General features: G+C 42.0%; 1 protein-coding gene across 1 annotated transcript in view; it reads right to left on the bottom strand.

Moving 5' to 3' along the window:
* The window catches only part of LOC135517654 (band 4.1-like protein 4), an 85,957-nt gene extending 68,879 nt beyond the window's left edge, over nucleotides 1–17,078 (bottom strand). The window contains exons 1-2 of the mRNA XM_064942155.1: nucleotides 16,644–17,078; nucleotides 16,195–16,464 (exon numbers count right to left, since the gene is read on the bottom strand). Of these exons, the coding sequence (XP_064798227.1) occupies nucleotides 16,195–16,293 (99 nt within the window). The 5' untranslated portion in view covers nucleotides 16,294–16,464; nucleotides 16,644–17,078. The remainder of the gene's footprint in view (nucleotides 1–16,194; nucleotides 16,465–16,643) is intronic.
* Between the last annotated feature and the right edge of the window lie 1,942 nt (nucleotides 17,079–19,020).

The raw sequence follows: 19,020 nt of genomic DNA, 5'->3' as shown, positions 1-19,020 counted from the left end.
AGTCATAGATTGTTCTCTCTGGTACCGCACGGCAAGCGATACCGATGCACCAAGTCTGGAACGAATAGGAATGCTAAATGGTTAGTTAAATAGTTAACCAAATAGCTACCTGGACTATCTGCATTGAACATTTTTGCAAGTCTTTTGGCTCATCACATAGGCTGCTGTTACTGTTTATTATCTATTCTGTTGCCTAGTCACTTTATTCCTAGTTATATGTACATATCTACCTCAATTATCTCATACCCCTGCACATCGACTCGGTACTGGTACCCCGTGTATTTAGCAAAGTTACAGTTACTCATTTTGTATTTATTATCATGTGTTTTTACCTTTTTTATACTATTATTTTCTTTCACTCTGCATTGTTGGGAAGGGCCCGTAAGTAAGCATTGCACTGTTTGTCTAAACTTGTTGTTTATGAAGCATGTGACGAATACAATTTGATTATGATTTCATTTGTCACAGTGTCTCCCAGGGCAGAGCAACAGCCATTGTTATAGGGCTCCTCCTCATTACAGTAACTGAAAACCCTGACCCCCGGCAGGAAAGAACTGTGGTGTGACTGACTGTACTGTATGACATCATCCAGATGCCGACCAGACCAACACCCTCAGGTTCTGCAGTGGATCCAGTGCCAAGCAGCAGCGAGCACTGTCACGGAACAGACGCTGACATGTTTTCCCATAGGGGCCCCTACCGACCAACCCTCTCTCCCTCCCAACTCTCCCATACACACTCCCCTCCTTCCCCGCCCTACTAACCTTCCCATGTACTGTACACTCCATACCCTTCTTCCCAACACTTCCATAATTGCTCACTAGCCTCCCTCCCTTCCTCCCTGCATTACTCATCTATCTCCCCCACTGATAAGGTAGCTATGGTGGTCAGGGTGGGATTGTTAAAATAACACTGTCTAGGAAAAAGAGGAATGGAGAGAAAATATACAGGTAACTGCCAAAATAAAGGAAACACTTGATGAAATGAGGAATACAAATCAGTGGAATTAGAGTATGATAGCTAAGGAGATGGAGAAAATTCTGGAGCTTGGTTGCAAATATGCAGACGGGTTCAAAAAGAGTGTTGTAGAAGGCTGTTGTATGAATCACTTTTCTCCGGATTACATCTTCAAACTAAGGGCAACCATGGCGTCTGTGACAGAGAGGGAGAAGCGTCCATGTATACGGGTAAGATTGTCTAGCATTTTCAGATATTAAGCGTTTCTAATTTTGTCAGAAGGTAGTTTTCATTTCAAGTTCAAGTGTACTGTTAGCTAGCTAGCTAACTAATATTAGCTGGCTGGCTCACTAGCTAATGTTACGTGTATGATCTGTGTAGTTATACTATTCATAACTCAGAGCCATTTGCATTGCTAGTTACAGGCTAATGTTAGCTAGTTAACATTAAACCTGGTTGGTTAGCTACTTGCAGATTCATGCAGGATAGTAATGTCATGAGTTGGGAGTATGGTACATTATTTAGCTAGCTAGCTACATGTCTAAAAAAAAGACTCCACTAATGCAAGTAACCATTTCAATCGAATGATGTCATGGCGACAATTCTCGATAGACGTAGCCGGTAAATTCGCTCTGGCTATCTACTCCGGTTTCAGAGCACTGTCGTCCAAGTGTGCCAGAACGCAGAATAACTGCCGAATTTATGAACGCTCAACACCTGTTAAATATGGCCGCTGTCAGTAAACGTTGGCAAAAAATCATAATGAAATTGTTTCTAGCAGCACAGTTGCAGTCCCAAACGCTCTGGATAACATAAAAACAGCCTAACCAGCTCTGCTAGGGCAAGTACAATGGTCAGTGAGCTGTTATCTCATTTGTGTCTCGGAGTAGCTAGCAAGCAAGCCAACGTTAGTCAGTTAGCTTGGGTGCTTGACTACTCCTTGGCCAGAGCATTCAGTGTGCGCTCTGAACGACAATTTGACAATGCTCAGAGTTTACAAACGCCCAGAGCGCGCTGAGCACACTCTGACACTCCAGAATAAATTTACGAACAGACCCGTAGTATAAACCAGCCTTTCGTCTTGAAATCTTTGGTTGTTTAGTACATGGCCTCACATGTGAATCCTTAAAGAGATGGGTGGGGCTAAGGCTTAAGAGGGTGTGAACAATGCTGAATGGGTGTAGACAAAGAAGAGCTCTCCAGTAGGTGTACCAAAACATTCAAGAAGGGACATTTTCTCAAAAGTGAGGTTACAAGTTTATCAACTTTCAAAGCAGAATAACTTTCCCATTGTTCCTCAACTGTAGTGTATGATATACCATGTTGTAGCTCTGAGTCTCTACTTTTATCCAATGTAAAAAACACAATTTCTAATTTTGCTACATATGACCGAATCGAGCCGGTCGTTCACATTTCTCTTCCTCATCTGACAACACTATTTATAACTGTATCACATACGCACATAAGACATACCTGTAGAGAGATCACTTCCAGGTCAGAGAGATCATGTATTAGAGGTCAGAGTTTACAGAGTTCACAGCCAATTAAAGTGTGTGAAATGAGCCCAGCGTGAGTCATTATGCAGATGTGATGCAAATGTCATCTCGAGGTGAGACTAAGAAATAAAGAGGTGTCAGACTCTTTGTGACCTGACTTGTCTCTACTCTCTAACGCCAGACCACTGGGTTGATAATGAGAGAAACTATATCACTGATCAACCTTATGAACACAAAAACATCCTCATGCACAATAACGAGAGAAACAGCACTGATCATATTCTGTAATTAATGTATTGCCCTAAAAACAATGATCCAGCACCCAACTGTTTTTGAACTGTGACCTGTGAGGGGAGCACATTGGCTATTATTTCATAATGAGAGAAATGCCATCACCGGCCAGCCAACACACCCTTATGAAAACACATCATAGACCTATCAATCAACACTGTAATTCCAGGTATGTACAGGGAGGACACAAGAAATTACCAGTGTAATTTAAAGATCCAGATCTCATTAGCTTTACTGACAGACGCACACACACAGTGTGTCTAAATAAAGGTTACATCCTAGGGAGAGAGAGAGAAAGAGAGATTGAGAGAGGTGAAGGCTAAATGTTGTTGATGCTGGAGGCAGTGTATGGATCAGGGCCATCAACTGAACACAGAATGATGGATTAGTCTCATTATGTCCTTATATGGCAGTATCTAGACAGACCATACGAATCAATACACCTGTCATATTCAGCTGGCGTCTATTTAGACAGTAGACAGGGGTATGATATGACAAGTGACAGGCATGTTGATGGCCTTCAGAGGAGGAAGTATTATATTAACAGGGTGAGAATTGTGGTGTGTGTGCGAACATACAGTATATGCAGTATGTGTCTAGTAAGGGTGTTACTCTCCTCTGGCTTGTGCCACCTATCCCCATGGTAACAGGGTCATCACATGATCATGGTCGGTCGGTCAGTCTGGCCATCTGCTGCTCTGCTCTGGGTATTTCTGGCTGTTGGGACGTGGTGGTGCTGAGTGCTGCTGGTTAAGGCAGTGTGTATGTGGGTGTGGTGGGGGGGTGTGTGTTGGTGCTAAGCGCTACTGGTTAGGGCAGTGGAGATGGGGGGGGGGGCATAAGGGGACAGTTTTGGGTTGTAGTGCGGAGGTTTGGATGAGGGCCACTGACTCCTCTCCGACCAGGCACATCAACTCCGTGGGGGGATAAGAGGTATGGGGGAGGAGGGAGGTCGTGAGCAGATGTTCCCTTTTCCCACTGGGACCTCCACAGAGCCTTTGTGGAACCACTTTCCCTCAATTCTCTGTAAATGAGTGCCGCGTGCTCACTGCTCCGTGACGAGTGAGTGAGTGAGTGAGTGAGTGAGTGAGTGAGTGAGGAAAATGAGAGAGGGAGGACATATGGAGCTGTTACAGCACAACATGCTGCCTAGCTGGCAGGGTGTCTCTGTCTCTACACCAGGGGCTTGGATCTGAGTTGGTTACTCCTCCTTCTTCCTTTTTACAACAGCGCCATGTAAACATGTTTCAATGGAAGGGTGTCTCCTCTCCATAGCTCTGGGACTGAAACAGTGACCTACTGCCTGTAACTGCCTCCTTAGTTACTCGTCCTCAACCTTCTTAGTTCCTATTTTTACCCGTCTTGTTGCCACTGAAAACCGTCTATATGCCTGTGCCATCCCATCCATCCAGGGCCGGCCCGCCCATTGGGCGGGGGCGGCATTTTCCGAGCTAAACTTACCAAGAAGCACCTCCTCCATCAAACACATAAAACCTCACGTCAATTATACAAAAAAAAGACAATTTCTCTCACCCAGTTGCATACGGGCTATCTGGGTGAGCACTGATGCAATATATTTTGCGTGTCCTTCCCGAGCGCACCTCTCCAGGGTGCTGTTGGAGAGATGCACCGCTGCAGCGCTCCACCAACGGTCCGTCACAAAAAAATCTTCTAACATAAATCATGTGGCCTACAGCCTATGGTAGAACGAGTGGGGCCTTTTCTATACCCTACAGGCTGGAGATCAAATTTGTGACAATGTTATGATACAGATACGTTTTTTTACCTTAAGCACGTTTCTCTTCAAATAGCTAAACCTAAATGGCGCCCAATCAAACACAACAAGTGCTTCGATGTGAATATGACATGGCAACATACACCATATCCTCAAAACAGAACAGGTCAAAGTAAAAATGGACAATGTGGAATTAAAAATCAGGCTACTCAGAACTGCTGTCCAGGAGTTTCACCCAGTGGGCTAAATTGTCATGATTATCAGCGGTTTCAAGTTTGTATCTCTCAACTTTTGAAGAGATAATTACAGCTGACAACTTCAATAATTCAACACATTGATTCCCATTGCAAATAGGCTCAGGATAACTACTGATAAAAGTCGGGTAGCTGATATGCAGTGCTTACATAGACAAAATTATTAGTCACAGTAAAAAAAAAAGACGAATAAAGTCAATGCAACTACTTGTTTTACAAAACGGTAGGCCTGCAACATGGATGAACATTTGTAAAATTCCAATGCAGGCCAACGCTGCCGGCTACACCCCAGTAAGCACGGACCGTCACCGAAGTCTTTTGGGTGTATTATTTTGGCCCTGTCCTGACAAGACTTATGTCCGGGGTCTTTTTTTTTGCTGCGGTCCGGACCTGCCTTGATTTCAACATCTAAACACCGGACCCAATCTGAATCAATCATAGTTTTATTTCTCACATGCACAGGTACAGTGGAATTCTTAACTTTTTATTCTCAGTAATAAAAAAAATATTATAATAATAAAACACAAGAAATAAGAAATAAATTAGGAAATTATATACAGGGTCAGTACCAAATTTACAATGTGCAGGGATACTGGATTATTGTGGTAGATATGTACATGTAGGCAGGGATTAGGAGGAAGTGACTGGTAGCAGGATAAATAATGAATAATAATAATAATAAACAGTAAGGCAGCAGCATAAGTGGTGGGTAGGTGTGTATGAAAGTGTGGGTGTTAATATGAGTGTGTGAGTCTGTGTGTGTGCAAGAGTGTCAGTGTAGGCGTGACAGGGCTGTAAACAGGACTGAAAAGTGACTGGTAGCAGGAATTTATAAATACTTATGGTAACATACTAATGGTAATTGATACACCGGGTGGGTCTAATCCTTAATACTGATTGGTTAAAACCGCATTCCAGGCGGTGTCTATTCCACAAGTTACCACCGGCTAAATCTATGACGTTAAAATGCCTATTTACTTTGTTCCGTCTGACTGCGCAATCCACTGCCTCATCAGCCCAGCCAGGTCATTTATAAACGTGATCTCCACTATAAAATACATCTAGACATTATGTCACATTTCTTTTAGACTAACATTTAGTTTTCAACAGCCGAGATTTGTATAAAAGTTGCTGTCTGTCTCTCCAACATTTTCAACCTTGTTTCAATATTCAAATTCGATCTCCAGCTGTCCCATAGTAATGAACGTGTTGGAAGTCAGGATGAGACAGGCAGGCAGCGTTTCTCAGCCAGTCGAAATCATGAATCAGCTGGCATCATTTTATGGATGTATACAAAGAAATGTCAATTGAAAAAAAGGTAAAAATGAAACAAAGTGCAGCTAATATGCCGTTTTTCCAGCTTCAGTTAGAAGTGATTGTGTTCGCTGTCTGGCCTACCAACACCCGTGCCAATATATCCTCCAAATACTGGCTTCTCGGGCATTATCCCTTAAATATACACGTAAACAGGAGTAATTGTGACCAGTAGCAGAATAAATAGATAAGATACTAATGGTAATGACAATCAATAATCACTGAACTGCAGGGTAGAGGTAGTAATAAATACAATCAATAACATTTTTAGCTGCAGGGTAGGGGAGCAGCCCAAACATAGATGTATAAGTTTGGTTCAGATTTGGTAGGGTCCGGACTGGCTTTGATTTCAACCAAATCTGAGCCAATCATAGACATCTAGTTCGAACAGCACAGTACATTACAGTACAGTAGATCACAGTAGAGTACAGTATAGTTCAGTACAGTAGAGTACAACTGTACAGCACAGAAGAGTATAGTCCAGTATAATTGACCCTACTCAAGATGTCTTTTCAACTTTCATTCACAACCGAAAATTAACCTGATTTCATTGACTGGAAAATACGTATTTTCAAAGTAAGTCCCAAAAAATATGTATTTTCAAAATTACATTCAGAACCTAAAATGAACCTAACTTTATACCTCTTTTCAAAGTCATTTTTACTTACTGAGACTATTCTAGATTCGGAGGATAAATAAACATCTCGCCTAGGGCAGCAGAACAACGGCAAAGGACGGCAAATCAGCTTCCAAAATGTTTGTTTGTGACGCAAATGGGCGCGACAGTCAGTCAGATTCGGTAGGCAGTCAGATCTGGCGCTGACACCGGGCCTGCATTCATCAGGTGCCAGAGCAGACCCCTCTCAGTTGCCATGGTTACCCTGCTGTTTATAACAGTGGGCCTCTGCCACAGATTATACCCGTTTCTAAGTTAGGTATGTTCTGTGAGGCCCAGACGGTTAAAGATGTTACCAAATTTGCTTAAACACGCAATATAAAACACCATTTAAACCATCTTGATTTATGGGTCTAGAGAAAGATGGGACCCACTGGTGTAGGGTAATCATCTACCAGACTAAGAACACAGACGTGTCTGAGAAATGGGAGCCCATGCCCGAGGGTTCTAATTCAAACGGAATAATACAAAGGGTGAAATAAGGGCAGGATAAACTGAGAGATCAGAGAATAGGCATTCAAGAGGGCCGAAGGATAGCATAGTCAAGTATATACAAACAAACCCACTAGACCAAGGAGGTCAAACTTATTTTGCCCCGGGGGCCACATTTGGTCTTCAGGTCTGGAGGTCCACATAGAAAACGGGTTATATTTCCTTGCTGTCAAAATATTCAGAAAATAGTCCACTGCCCATAGTTTCAAAAAATGTTGATGCTCCCTGACTGTCCAGTGATTATTAGCGAGCTGGACAGTCAAGAAACTGCATGAATATGGGTCCATTATCATTTTTATTTTATCATTACACTGTTTTATTTTTTATTTTTTTACTCAATCCACCCGCGGGCTGGATTAGACCCTCCGCCATATGTTTGACATCCCTGCACTCAACATTATTATTTTTTTATTTTTTTTATTTCACCTTTATTTAACCAGGCAGGCCAGTTGAGAACACGCTCTCATTTACAACTGCTACTTGGCCAAGATAAAGCAAAGCAGTGAGACAAAAACAACAACACAGAGTTACACATAACTGAGTTACACAGACTGTTACGCAAAGAGACACCGTCTAGCCTAAATAATAACGGAACACCCACTGGCCATAAGAACCTTGGTCTCAAACACACAGAATGCAAAAAGCTATACACATTCGCTAAAAACACAAAAACAAGCTCTGCAGAGGTTTGTAAGCACAAGCCAAATATATACACCAAAGTGAGAGTACTAAAATAGCTGCATGCTGACTGCAGGGTAAAAAGCCATGCACATATTCTGTTTAATAAGGAGTAACCTCGGCTTGCAGAGATTTGTGATTTATGTATGTGATCACACATATATACACACAGAAACAGACACACACACAAATCCATGAGTGAATTGTCCTCACACCACTGAATAGATCGCAACAGAACAGAAGGAAACTGTCTCAAAGAGAACGAATGGAAAGTGACAAGTGTACAGTGGTCACATTGTGTAGTGTTCTGAATGCTGAGTCCTGCCTAGTGGTCACCAAGGAGATTAAGGGTCAAAGACAAGATTACCATTAATGGACTTTTCATGATGATTATGATGATAACGACGACCCAAATCAGCCGGCAAGATAGTAAAGCACAATACATGTGACATTACAATTGTATGATCTGGGGAATTGGTGTGTGTAAAGTAGTTAAGTTGACAGGGGGTATATCATTGAGATGTTTTAGAAGCTATTACAGTGTTTCATATGCACACTCTACGGTACAGTAGCACAGATAGGGCGTGTGTGTTCAGCTCCTACGACATCTCAGACCTTATGTAAGTGATAATTTTTGATCTGAAGCACTAAACATGTTTTTGAAAATGAGGCCTCACAGCCAGATAAAGTTGAAAAAAGTTGATCTGTAAATCCCTTGAGAGAGAGAGAGCGGGAGAGAGGGGCAGGCAGGCAGCGTGGTTAAAAGCTTGCTGGTTGTTTTAATACCGTGTTCTGAACATTTCAATCAGGTGAAAAAATGGAAGCAACCATTTTGTAATACAGGGTATTTTATCATCTCTGACATAGGAGAAAGAAACCACTTGCAGCATGTGGCCAGTGTTGATGACATCAGCAAAGATGGGTTAGAGCATCATTTTTTCATGTTAGTTATGAAATACCTATTAGATCATGCTCCATGGGGGGAAAGATAAAGTCTTTCTTAGGCCAGGAATAGCAGACAGATTGGATCATTTTGTGTGTGTGGTTGTGTGCGCGCGTGTGTCTGTGAGGAGGAGTGTTTTGAATGGTATTTGCTGATCCATGACTAATGTGAGGACAGGTGGTGCAGAAAACAACAACTTTAACAAGCATCAACAACGTCCTCCTCTCTTGTCATATTTGACCCGTTCACGAACAACACATTAAACACTCCAAGGTTATAGCTAAATCAGTATGGAATTCCATTGTAAACCTTGGTGAAAACCCTGCAATGTGTAGGTGTTTAAATAAGGTATGTGTATAACAACAATGTCATCGGAGTTAATCCTGCCCTGTCAGAGAAGATATTACGCCGCTCAGGGTGACTAAAGACAGGCAGCCATGAAGAGATTATTAAACTGTTCTTCTCCCATCCCCCTGAAATCGCACTATGTCTCCTCTCTCTGTCTCTATCTCTCTCCCTTTATCTCCATAGCTCACACCCTCCTGCCTGGCTGCTTGGCTGACTAAGCAAGGACGTGCTCACTCATACATAGGGTTGCAAACCAGCATTTTGGTATCTTTCAAGGATTTTATGTAATCTATCACAAGACATCTCGTGGCCCTTCTGGGTACTTCAGATTATCACAGGTGTCTGTAATTATCTCTGGTCCTCTGTGTGGCCTTCACATGTAAAATATATGAAATAATTCAATAAGATGACTTTAAAATAGAATGACAAAGTTTAAAACATGATCCTAAATATAGACCATCAACTTGTGTTCAATATGAGGGTTTCAGCATTAAATATTTTTGTATACTTTTATTATGTCAATATGTATTTGTTGTCAATGTTTTGGTGTCAAACTGGTGGCAGTCAATAGTTGGATGAGTTGCAGAGGTAATTGAAAATAATGCCTGTTATAAAAATAAAATTTTTTTCATTAATTAGGCCATTTTCTTTGGAACCATATGGTCTACCTACTAGAAACTCAGGGACAATACCGACACATATATAACAAATGAATACTATATACCAACACATTTGTTTCAAGTTATTCAAGTATAAATTACTAAAATTACGATAGATTGCCATAGATTTTCCGTTAATTACCGAAATTGCTGAAGTCGATGGTAGCTTTAGTAAATGATAAGTAGCTTTGCAACCCTACTCACACCTCAGTGCCACTGGTTCTCCGTACTACAGCTCCCCTCCCCCTGCCCTGTCTATCTGTTGTTTAACAAATCTCTGATAGGCTCAAAACGTATCAGGGTAAGCGATCAGATCAGACTATCTGCAGGCATCTGCTAATATTAAAAGTGATCATTTATGATTAGATTTTTATTAGGATCCCCATTAGTGTCAGCTATTCTTTCTGGGGTACGACACATAACAGAAATTGTAATCACACACAGCATGCTGTTAATTCTCCTGTTGTAGTGAAAAATAAATTGTGTGTGATTGTGACAAGCAAGTCTAGCAATGGGCAATTAGTTTCATTTTGTATAGCTCCTTTCAAAAAATATATGTCAGAGGGCTTGTGATAATTAAACTGAAGACGCAAGCGAAGGTGTGTGTGTGTTTGTGTGTGCATGCAAGCACGCTCTTTTCCTCTGGGCCGAGAGTCTACTAACGTTCATTATCACTTTCAACCAGCAGAAGTAAGTGGACACTGCTAGTATCTAATAAGTTATCACATCTGTTTGATGAGTGATGTGCTGCTGACTCACAGTATCACAGCCGCACACTGTGAACCTCAAAGTAGTTTTTTTTTCAATGTTGGTTTACACTCCAAATCACTTAACATTAGTAAACAGATTTTTGGATAGACTGATCATGTAAGCATGGTTTTTCATCATGTAACGGGATTCGTCCTCCTCTGACGAGGAGTATGAGAGATCGGACCAATATGCAGCGTGGTACGTGTTCGTCATGTTTTAATGAACAAAATCACTGAACACGAAAATACAAAATAACAAATTGAAAGACAGAAACGAAAACCGAAACAGTTCCGTGTGGAACACACAGAAAACAATCACCCACGAAACACTGGTGGGAAAAGGCTACCTAAGTATGATTCTCAATCAGAGACAACTAACGACACCTTTCTCTGATTGAGAACCATACCAGGCCAAACGCAAAATACAACATAGAAAAACAAACAGACTGCCCACCCCAACTCACGCCCTGACCATACTAAAACAAAGACAAAACAAAGGAACTAAGGTCAGAACGTGACACATTAGGTCTATTGCCTACAAAGGGTTGACTTAAATCTGAGAGGGCAACAGTGAGAGTATCCTACTAAATCAATAAACAGACAGATTCAATTTACTGGATCCACACTTACATGCCAGTCCCAGAGTTGAAAATCGGAGCATTCCAAATGAGACCATTACTGTTCCCTGCCCCATTAGCAGTACTGTGTTAGTAAATAATTCACAACTGAGCCTGTGTGTGTGTGTGTGTGTTTTACCAGCCTTAGGTGGTAATAGGTGGATCACTACTCAGTCCTAATTACACAATGAGCTGCTACCTGGCCCTGGCTGCTCTGTCCAACAGGTAGGTCCTGTATGTGGCAAGACAGGCTCCTTAAGAGCATTCAGGCTAATATACTGTATACTAATATTACAATACTGTTGTGAATGTGGACAATGTTCTCTCCTAAGAATGATTTTTGCCTCGTAACAAACATTACACAACACCCACCTCAAAAATACTTCCATCGTGTAATGGAAATGTGTGTGTGTGTGTTTTCATAGGCCACAGATGTGGGGTGTTCGTCTGTTACTCCCCCTTTGATCCAGATGGTGTAAGTGTTTGTTTCCCTAGTGCTCTACCCTACTTTGAGGGCAAGCCCGGGGGACGTCTGTGCTTGTCTCCAACGGGAGAGATAGAGAGAAAGGGGGGATATAGAGTTTGTGAGAGAGAGAGAGAGAGAGAGAGGAGGTGGGAGAGAGGGACGAGGTGATTAAAAGCAAAGGTACCAACACAAACCATTTTAGCAGTTTTCCCATACACTAGTGCCTCCCAGAGTCAAATATTTCTTCAAGTTTGAATCCTTAACTGAAACAATTACAATGTGGACACCCCAGCTCTGTTTTGGTAAAAAGCTAAGAGATGAGCCTGGAGAAATCTAACCACTCTCAAATTCATAGACCAAGCTATGGATGCAAGGATTGATCATCCATGATATCAAAATGACGTATTGAGGCAATACAGAGTTTGTTTACATTTACGTTGTTTACAAACAAGCTTATATTTTAGGTTCTGATGGGGGTATGACAGTTGATCTAAGTTCATGAGGCGTTTATAAGTTATATTCTTTAAGAATCAATGTAGCAATTAACGATTCTGGATGTAATATATGGCTCTGGTGCCTCCTAGCATTTCATGTTTATTGCTGTGGGATGTCAGCTAACAGAGGAACAAGCTTTTGACAGTTTCCACCCACCTGCTACAGTAAATTACTGTATGGTGATAGAACTGAGCTAAGTGTTTGAACAAATCACTAAGAATTCACCTAGCTAAAGACATACTGATTGTCTCAAGGGAAAAAAAACAAATACCAATTTCACACAGTCCCAGTCTGAGGTAGAATTCTTCACAGTTTCAAAAGAGGGACATGTGAATGTTGCATCCACACACAAAACAGCCTGAGCTGAGTTAAAGTGGAGAGATAAGAAAGAAAGCCAATACTGATTGAATAGGCAGGCGTTAGTTTGATTTTTTTCTCTCTATCTCTATTGACTCTTCGATAGCAGATCCCAGAGGATCCGTTAGTAGCCACCAGGTTCATTAGAAAGTAATACGTTTCCATGGCAACCAGCATTTGACTTTCACTTTCAGGAATTCACTGATTTTACATATCAATGTAATTTCTGAGGATATAAAGCTGAGGCATTTGTTATCGGGCGACACTGTCAACAAAATAGTTGGCGTCTAAAATAGGCTAATGTGATCTAATGTGCACCGAGCTCTAAAAACACAATGGAATTGACACATTCCGCACATGCAGGAATTTTTATGTATTTCTAATTTCACAATGGAAAAACTTTGCCTTGAGCCAAGTACATAGAGCAAATCAACATGTCACACCGCTGCAGTGTTACCCTGATGTACCCTAACCTTCTCTCCTGGCATGAATCAGGAAGAACTTTATAGGTACACTGACATGAAATGCTGCCTATTCTTTGTGACAACCTTAGGGGGATGACCTGTTGTACAACAACAAAAAACACCATGTTCATTGTATTTATTGGAAGTTGGAGAACAAAGACATTCTGAATGACGACAAGGAAGGAAGCAGCTGCGGCTAACCGTTCCCAAAAAGCTGCCCTGTTTTCGTGAATTATTATCCAGAAAGCTAAAGAGGTCGGAGCATCTCTCTCAAGCCATGGCCAGAGAAAACAGACGTGGCCTTCAGGGTCAGCGGCCGCTGTCTTTGGGACTGCTCTGCTCTGTTGTGGTAGCAGTTCTGTACCTCACGATAAATCTAACACAGCCCCCGGGCCAAACTCAATGAAGCCTTTGTGTAAGAGGCTCAGTGCTGTTTAATACAGCATATAGCAAAGACTGGATCGGGCTTACAGGAGACAAATGCATCTCTGCCCACCTAGCCCCCACTTTTCAGACACAAATGTGCTCCCAGCAGCCAAGCATAAAAACATTGACAAACGTGAGAAATAATACATAATATCAAAATATAATTACAGGTGCAGCAGGAAGGCCCGTGAATGTAGGCTAGGGAACTTCTGTTCACTTTGTGAACCCTTTCAAGTCTCTTTTTTTTGTTATTTATTTACAACTGAGAGGAGCATAAAGTAAACAGCCTAGATGGGAGATCTTGAGACGGGTGACAACACGCCAGAGTGACAGCTGGAGTGGTGTTGCGCAACACCTTGGGGACACGGGTATGGAGGTCAACTAAACAGCATTTCCCTCGCAGCTCTCTTGGGCTCTTTTTCTGAAGGGAATTTTTTATTTTTTTATTTTTTTTTAAGACCTGACTGACTGACAGACAAAGTGCCTCCCTCCATGAGCGTCCCTCTGGAAAAATGTGTCACCCCAAACGCACACTTTTCTGTCCAACATTCCATCTCTTTCTTTCGGGACCAAAGCCTTTGAACTCAAACCCTTTCATTGTCTTTGTCTGGTCTCTCACTCATGTGGTTTTCCGTCACAGTAGTGTCAGGGGCCAGGGAAATACAGGTGTATGTCATGCCACACTGCTGAACGTAAAGCTAAACTTCAACAGTAACAGAGAGCAACATGAATAGGATTAGTGCCAGCTTCACTTCCAGAGTCCCTCTGTACTATGTTTAGTAGATGTGTTTTTGTGTAATACGAAAAAAAGTTTGTGAGAACCAACTACAAAACTCAACTTTTGTTACAAATTCTTATGCTGGGATCAGATGAATCCTAGATCCCAATAAATTATATAATAATATTCATAGAACCCACCCAGAGTTAAGCTCCACTGCGGTTGAGCTGGTGTTTTTAATCTAACCACTGACAATACCAGGATTATATAATCCTACTCTGCTGGATCAGTACAGTCAGAAACCATTCTTTCAAAATCTCACCACAGCAGCTTTACTAACTTACCCTAGAGCCATAAACGAGAAAGTACATATAACATGCATACTGTATAAAAACAACAACAATAATGCATAATACACAGCTGATACTGCACTATTCACCATGCATGGCTTCCAGAGAGCCCACCTGGACAGCCTCTCACATTAACAATTAAAAGAGGATGAGCAACCTGATCTCTCCAATGGACTAGTCACTAGTGGAGCACAGACAGGGAGAATAAAGCCAAGCCAAGAGGGATAGGGCGCCAGGGTATCATGTGGGGCCATCATGAGGAGAGAGAAGGGGGGGGGGGGGTTGCAGAGAGTGGGTCTGAGTGGTGGGTGGTGGCATGGCAACTAAAAATCAGTTAGAGGGTCTCTCTATTTCCAAATGCACCATTTGAGGAGCCGTTAGGTAATCTCTCCCATTTAAATAAAGGGCTCATCAAGATAGACCAACAGCTATGGACTATGAAGGATTTATATGCTGAAGGGTTTATATTTGGAACATTACAATAGGGAAATAAAGGTATGAGCGCCAAAGGGCAAGGTGAGGCCAAGCAACCAGATGCAGTTCAGCCTCAGCAGTCATCAGGACATAATTCTCTGCCTCTGGCCCTTTGACACACAGACAGACCTGAGTTTCGTCTTCAGAGATTCTATCTTGCCCATAAACTAAACCCATATTCACTCCCAGTCTGATCTGCTCCGAGTTGGAATTATTTTTATGAAGCTAGTCAAGAGAAAATGGTACATAATACCAATAGCATCACAACATTCATTGAATAGCAGTCCTGGAGTGGTCGACCCCCCCCCTTGTAGAATGATAGACAGTGAGCTCTCCTAACAGACTTTCCTGAAACTGAAGTTGCATCGCAGTATTGTATCTATCATCATGAAGTATTGGTTTACACTGTGCCCCAAGGTGAAGAAAGCCGAGAAGATACTTACAAATGATATTGATACATTCAAGTCTTTGTTTTCCACTTAGACAGAAAAAATGTAAGGCATGCTCTGTGTGTTTTCTTGATGAATATTTTTTTTGACTGTGTGTTGTGGTGGACTTGTAGATTTAACATACCATGTGGAATAAAAACATTATGAAGATATCCAAATGAGCATCACTGAGAGAATCTGACCTAGTAGGCTGATAAGTCAAATACTGTACAGACATGTAACCAAGTTAAACTAGAAAACTGGCACTGGTTGGTTGTCATCAAGTTTCCGGATTTCAACTGTGTCATTCTCATGCTTTTGTTTGGATGGAAATCCCCTAAAGCATAATTTCAGATTTAATTCACGACCAGAAATAAAGTCATTGAGACTATCAAAGGCACTTACATAGCTAAGATACTCACCATATTTCTTTACAGCCCTTGGGGCCTGTATTTTGTTTCACAGAGAGTTCACAGCAAATTACAGTAGAAGCCTGGGCTACTTTTTGGGCTCCTGGTCAGCTACCAATAGCCAAATGTATCCTCAAGAGACACCTTCATGGTCGGGTAACCTGTAGCTTTGGGCTTTCTGTTAATAAACGACACATTGTACTTGTTGATACATTTAGAAATTAGTCAAAAACACAGATACCAGAATCCAACAACTGCATACTTCAGTCAAAGTAGAAGCACAGAGTCTTGACAAGCCTCACGCAGCGCAATGACAGACCGCTTATTAAAGGATGGCAACCTGTCAACCGCATAACCTGACAGACAGAGGAGCGCGTGGAAAGGGATCTTCTCTTACCTTTATTCCTTGTTGTTGAGTGGTTAACGTCAATTTGGTTTCATCCAACAGTAAAACTTCACAATAAAACTCCTCCTGGGGAGCACAGAAGCAACTCATGTCTTTCTTTTTACGGGAGGGGGGATAAAGCAACACTGCACTGACTTAGCGGACTTCTGTCAATTCAATGATAAAATAATGGACTAATGCTGGTACTAAATAAAAGTCAAATTCATCATGTGGTTTTCTTCAATAAAACACTCCTTAGCCAGTCCTTGTATTGTCTATGATCTGCAAAAAAAGACAGAACCATTCAAATTATAGAATTATCAGAATACATTTCATTGAAACGAACCTTTCAAAATAAGGATTAAAGCAGCCTTTAGGGCAATATACTTGTCACAATACTGTAAAAATGCTTAGAATAAAAATACATTGTAGTTTTATAAGGTTCCCAATAGGCTACACACCTTTGTGCTCTATCCAAAATAATTGCGAAACCTTGGCTTGCAGCTTATTCTTTCAACAAATCAGCCTCCATTAAATGTTGAGCTTTGGGTATAGTATGTGAAGCCTACTTCTTTATAAACCGTAGTTTATAGTTATTTCATTTTCATGAAAAACTGGATAACTCCCGGACCGCAAGGTTCCTTCCTTTTATTGTGTTCAATAAACACGAGTTATAAGCTCTTCACTGCCCTCCAGCTCCAATATTCATAGATATGCAAGAAAAATAGGAATTCCTTTCAGTGTGATCCGCTTTTTGATCTCCAAGTCTTTAATTTTTATTTGTCTTATATCTGGCAATCCTACAAAAAGTGAAGACAGAGGCTTAGCCTGCACCTGTCCCGTCGGTTTAGAAAAATGAGGCAAAATCTCGCCACTCTTCAGCAATGCAGACAGCCCGTTGCTAAGGAGCGGTGCCCATCTCTCTCGACAAAGCTTCCCGACACAAAATGACTCCGCCCTTCTGGACTTTCCACCAATTGAAGCCATACCGACAATATACATTCATAGATGATACAATCATGCCACCTGTTGGAGATTTGCAAACTGGTCTCTCTGTCTCTGTATATCAAATCAAATGTTATTTGTCACATGCGCCAAATACAACAGGTTTAGACTTTACCGTGAAATGCTTATTTACAAGCCCTTAACCAACAATGCAGCTGTAAGAACATAGAGTTAAGAAAATAAATACGAAAGAAACTAAAGTAAAATAAATAAATGAAGCAACACAATAAAATAACAATAATGAGGTTATTTTCAGGGGTTAGCTGTACAGAGTCAATGTGCAGGGCCTTTCTCTGACACCGCCTAGTATATAGGTCCTGGATGGCAGGAACTTTGATGATCTGGGGACCCATGGCAAATCTTTTCAGTCTCCTGGGGGGGAAAAGGTGTTGTTATGCCCTCTTCACAACTTTCTTGGTATGTTTGGACCATGATAGTTTGTTGGTGATATGGACACCAAGGAACTTGAAACTCTCAACCCGCTCCACTACAGCCCTGTTGATGTGAATGGGGGCGTGTTCGGCCCTCCTTTTCCTGTAGTCCACAATCATCTCTTTTGTCTCACTCACGTTGAGGGAGGTTGTTGTCCTGGCACCACTCTGCCAGGTCTCTGACCTCCTCCCTATAGGCTGTTTCATCGTTGTCGGTCATCAGGCCTACCACTGTTGTGTGTAAGTTAAGTAAACTTAATTATGGTGTTGGAGTCGTGGGTGAACATGGAGTGCAGGAGGGGACTAAACACACACCCCTGTGGAGCCCCCGTGTTGAGGATAAGCTTTGCAGTTGTGTTGTATACCTACCCTTATCATCTGGGGGTGGCCCGTCAGGAAGTCCAGGATCCAGTTGCAGAGGAAGGTGTTTTGTCCCAGGGTCCTTAGCTTAGTGATGAGCTTTGAGGTTACCATTTGTGTTGAATGCTGAGCTGTAGTCAATTAACAGCATTCGCACATAGGTGTTCCTTTTGTCCTGATGGGAAAGGGCAATGTGGAATGCGATTTAGATTGCATTCATCTGTGGATCTGTTGGGGCGGTAAGCGAATTGGAGGTGGTCTATGGTTTCCGGGATAATGGTGTTGATGTGAGCCATGACCAGCCTTTCAAAGCACTTCATGGCTACCAAAGTGAGTGCTACAGGACAGTAGTAATTTAGGCAGGTTACCTTCATTTCTTGGTTACAGGGACTATGGTGGTCTGCTTGAAACATGTAGGTACACAGACTCAGTCAGGGAGAAAATGTCAGTGAAGTGACTTGCCAGTTGGTGTGCGCATGCTCTGAGTACACGATGGTAATCTGTCTGGCCCCAGGCCTTGTGAATGTTGACCTGTCAAAAAAGTCTTGCTCACATAGGCTACGGAGAGCGTGATCACACAGTCGTCTGGAACAGCTGGTGCTCTCATGCATGCTTCAGTGTTGCTTCCCTCGAAGCGGGCATAAAAGGCATTTAGCTGGTCTGGTAGACTCTCATCACTGGGCAGCTCGCGGATGGGTTTCCCTTTGTAGTCCGCAATAGTTTGCAAGCCCTGCCACATCCGACGACCATCTCAGCCAGTGTAGTTGGATTCAATCTTAGTCCTGTATTGACGCTTCGCCTGTTTGATGGTTTGTCTGAGGGCATAGTGGGATTTCTTATAAGTGTCCAGATTAGTGTCCCACTCCTTGAAAGCTGCAGCCTTCAAGTGCGGATGTTGCCTGTAATCCATGGCTTCTGGTTGGGATATATACATATGTTCACTGTGGTGACAACGTTGTCGATGCACTTATTGATGAAGCCGGTGACTGAGATGGTATACTCCTCAATGCCATTGGATGAATCACAGAACATATTCCAGTCT

Source organism: Oncorhynchus masou, chromosome 28 (genome assembly GCF_036934945.1).
Source record: "Oncorhynchus masou masou isolate Uvic2021 chromosome 28, UVic_Omas_1.1, whole genome shotgun sequence".
Lineage (NCBI taxonomy): Eukaryota > Metazoa > Chordata > Actinopteri > Salmoniformes > Salmonidae > Oncorhynchus > Oncorhynchus masou.
The sequence above is the reverse complement of the archived record's forward strand: the minus strand, read 5'-3'. Positions and strand labels throughout refer to the sequence as shown.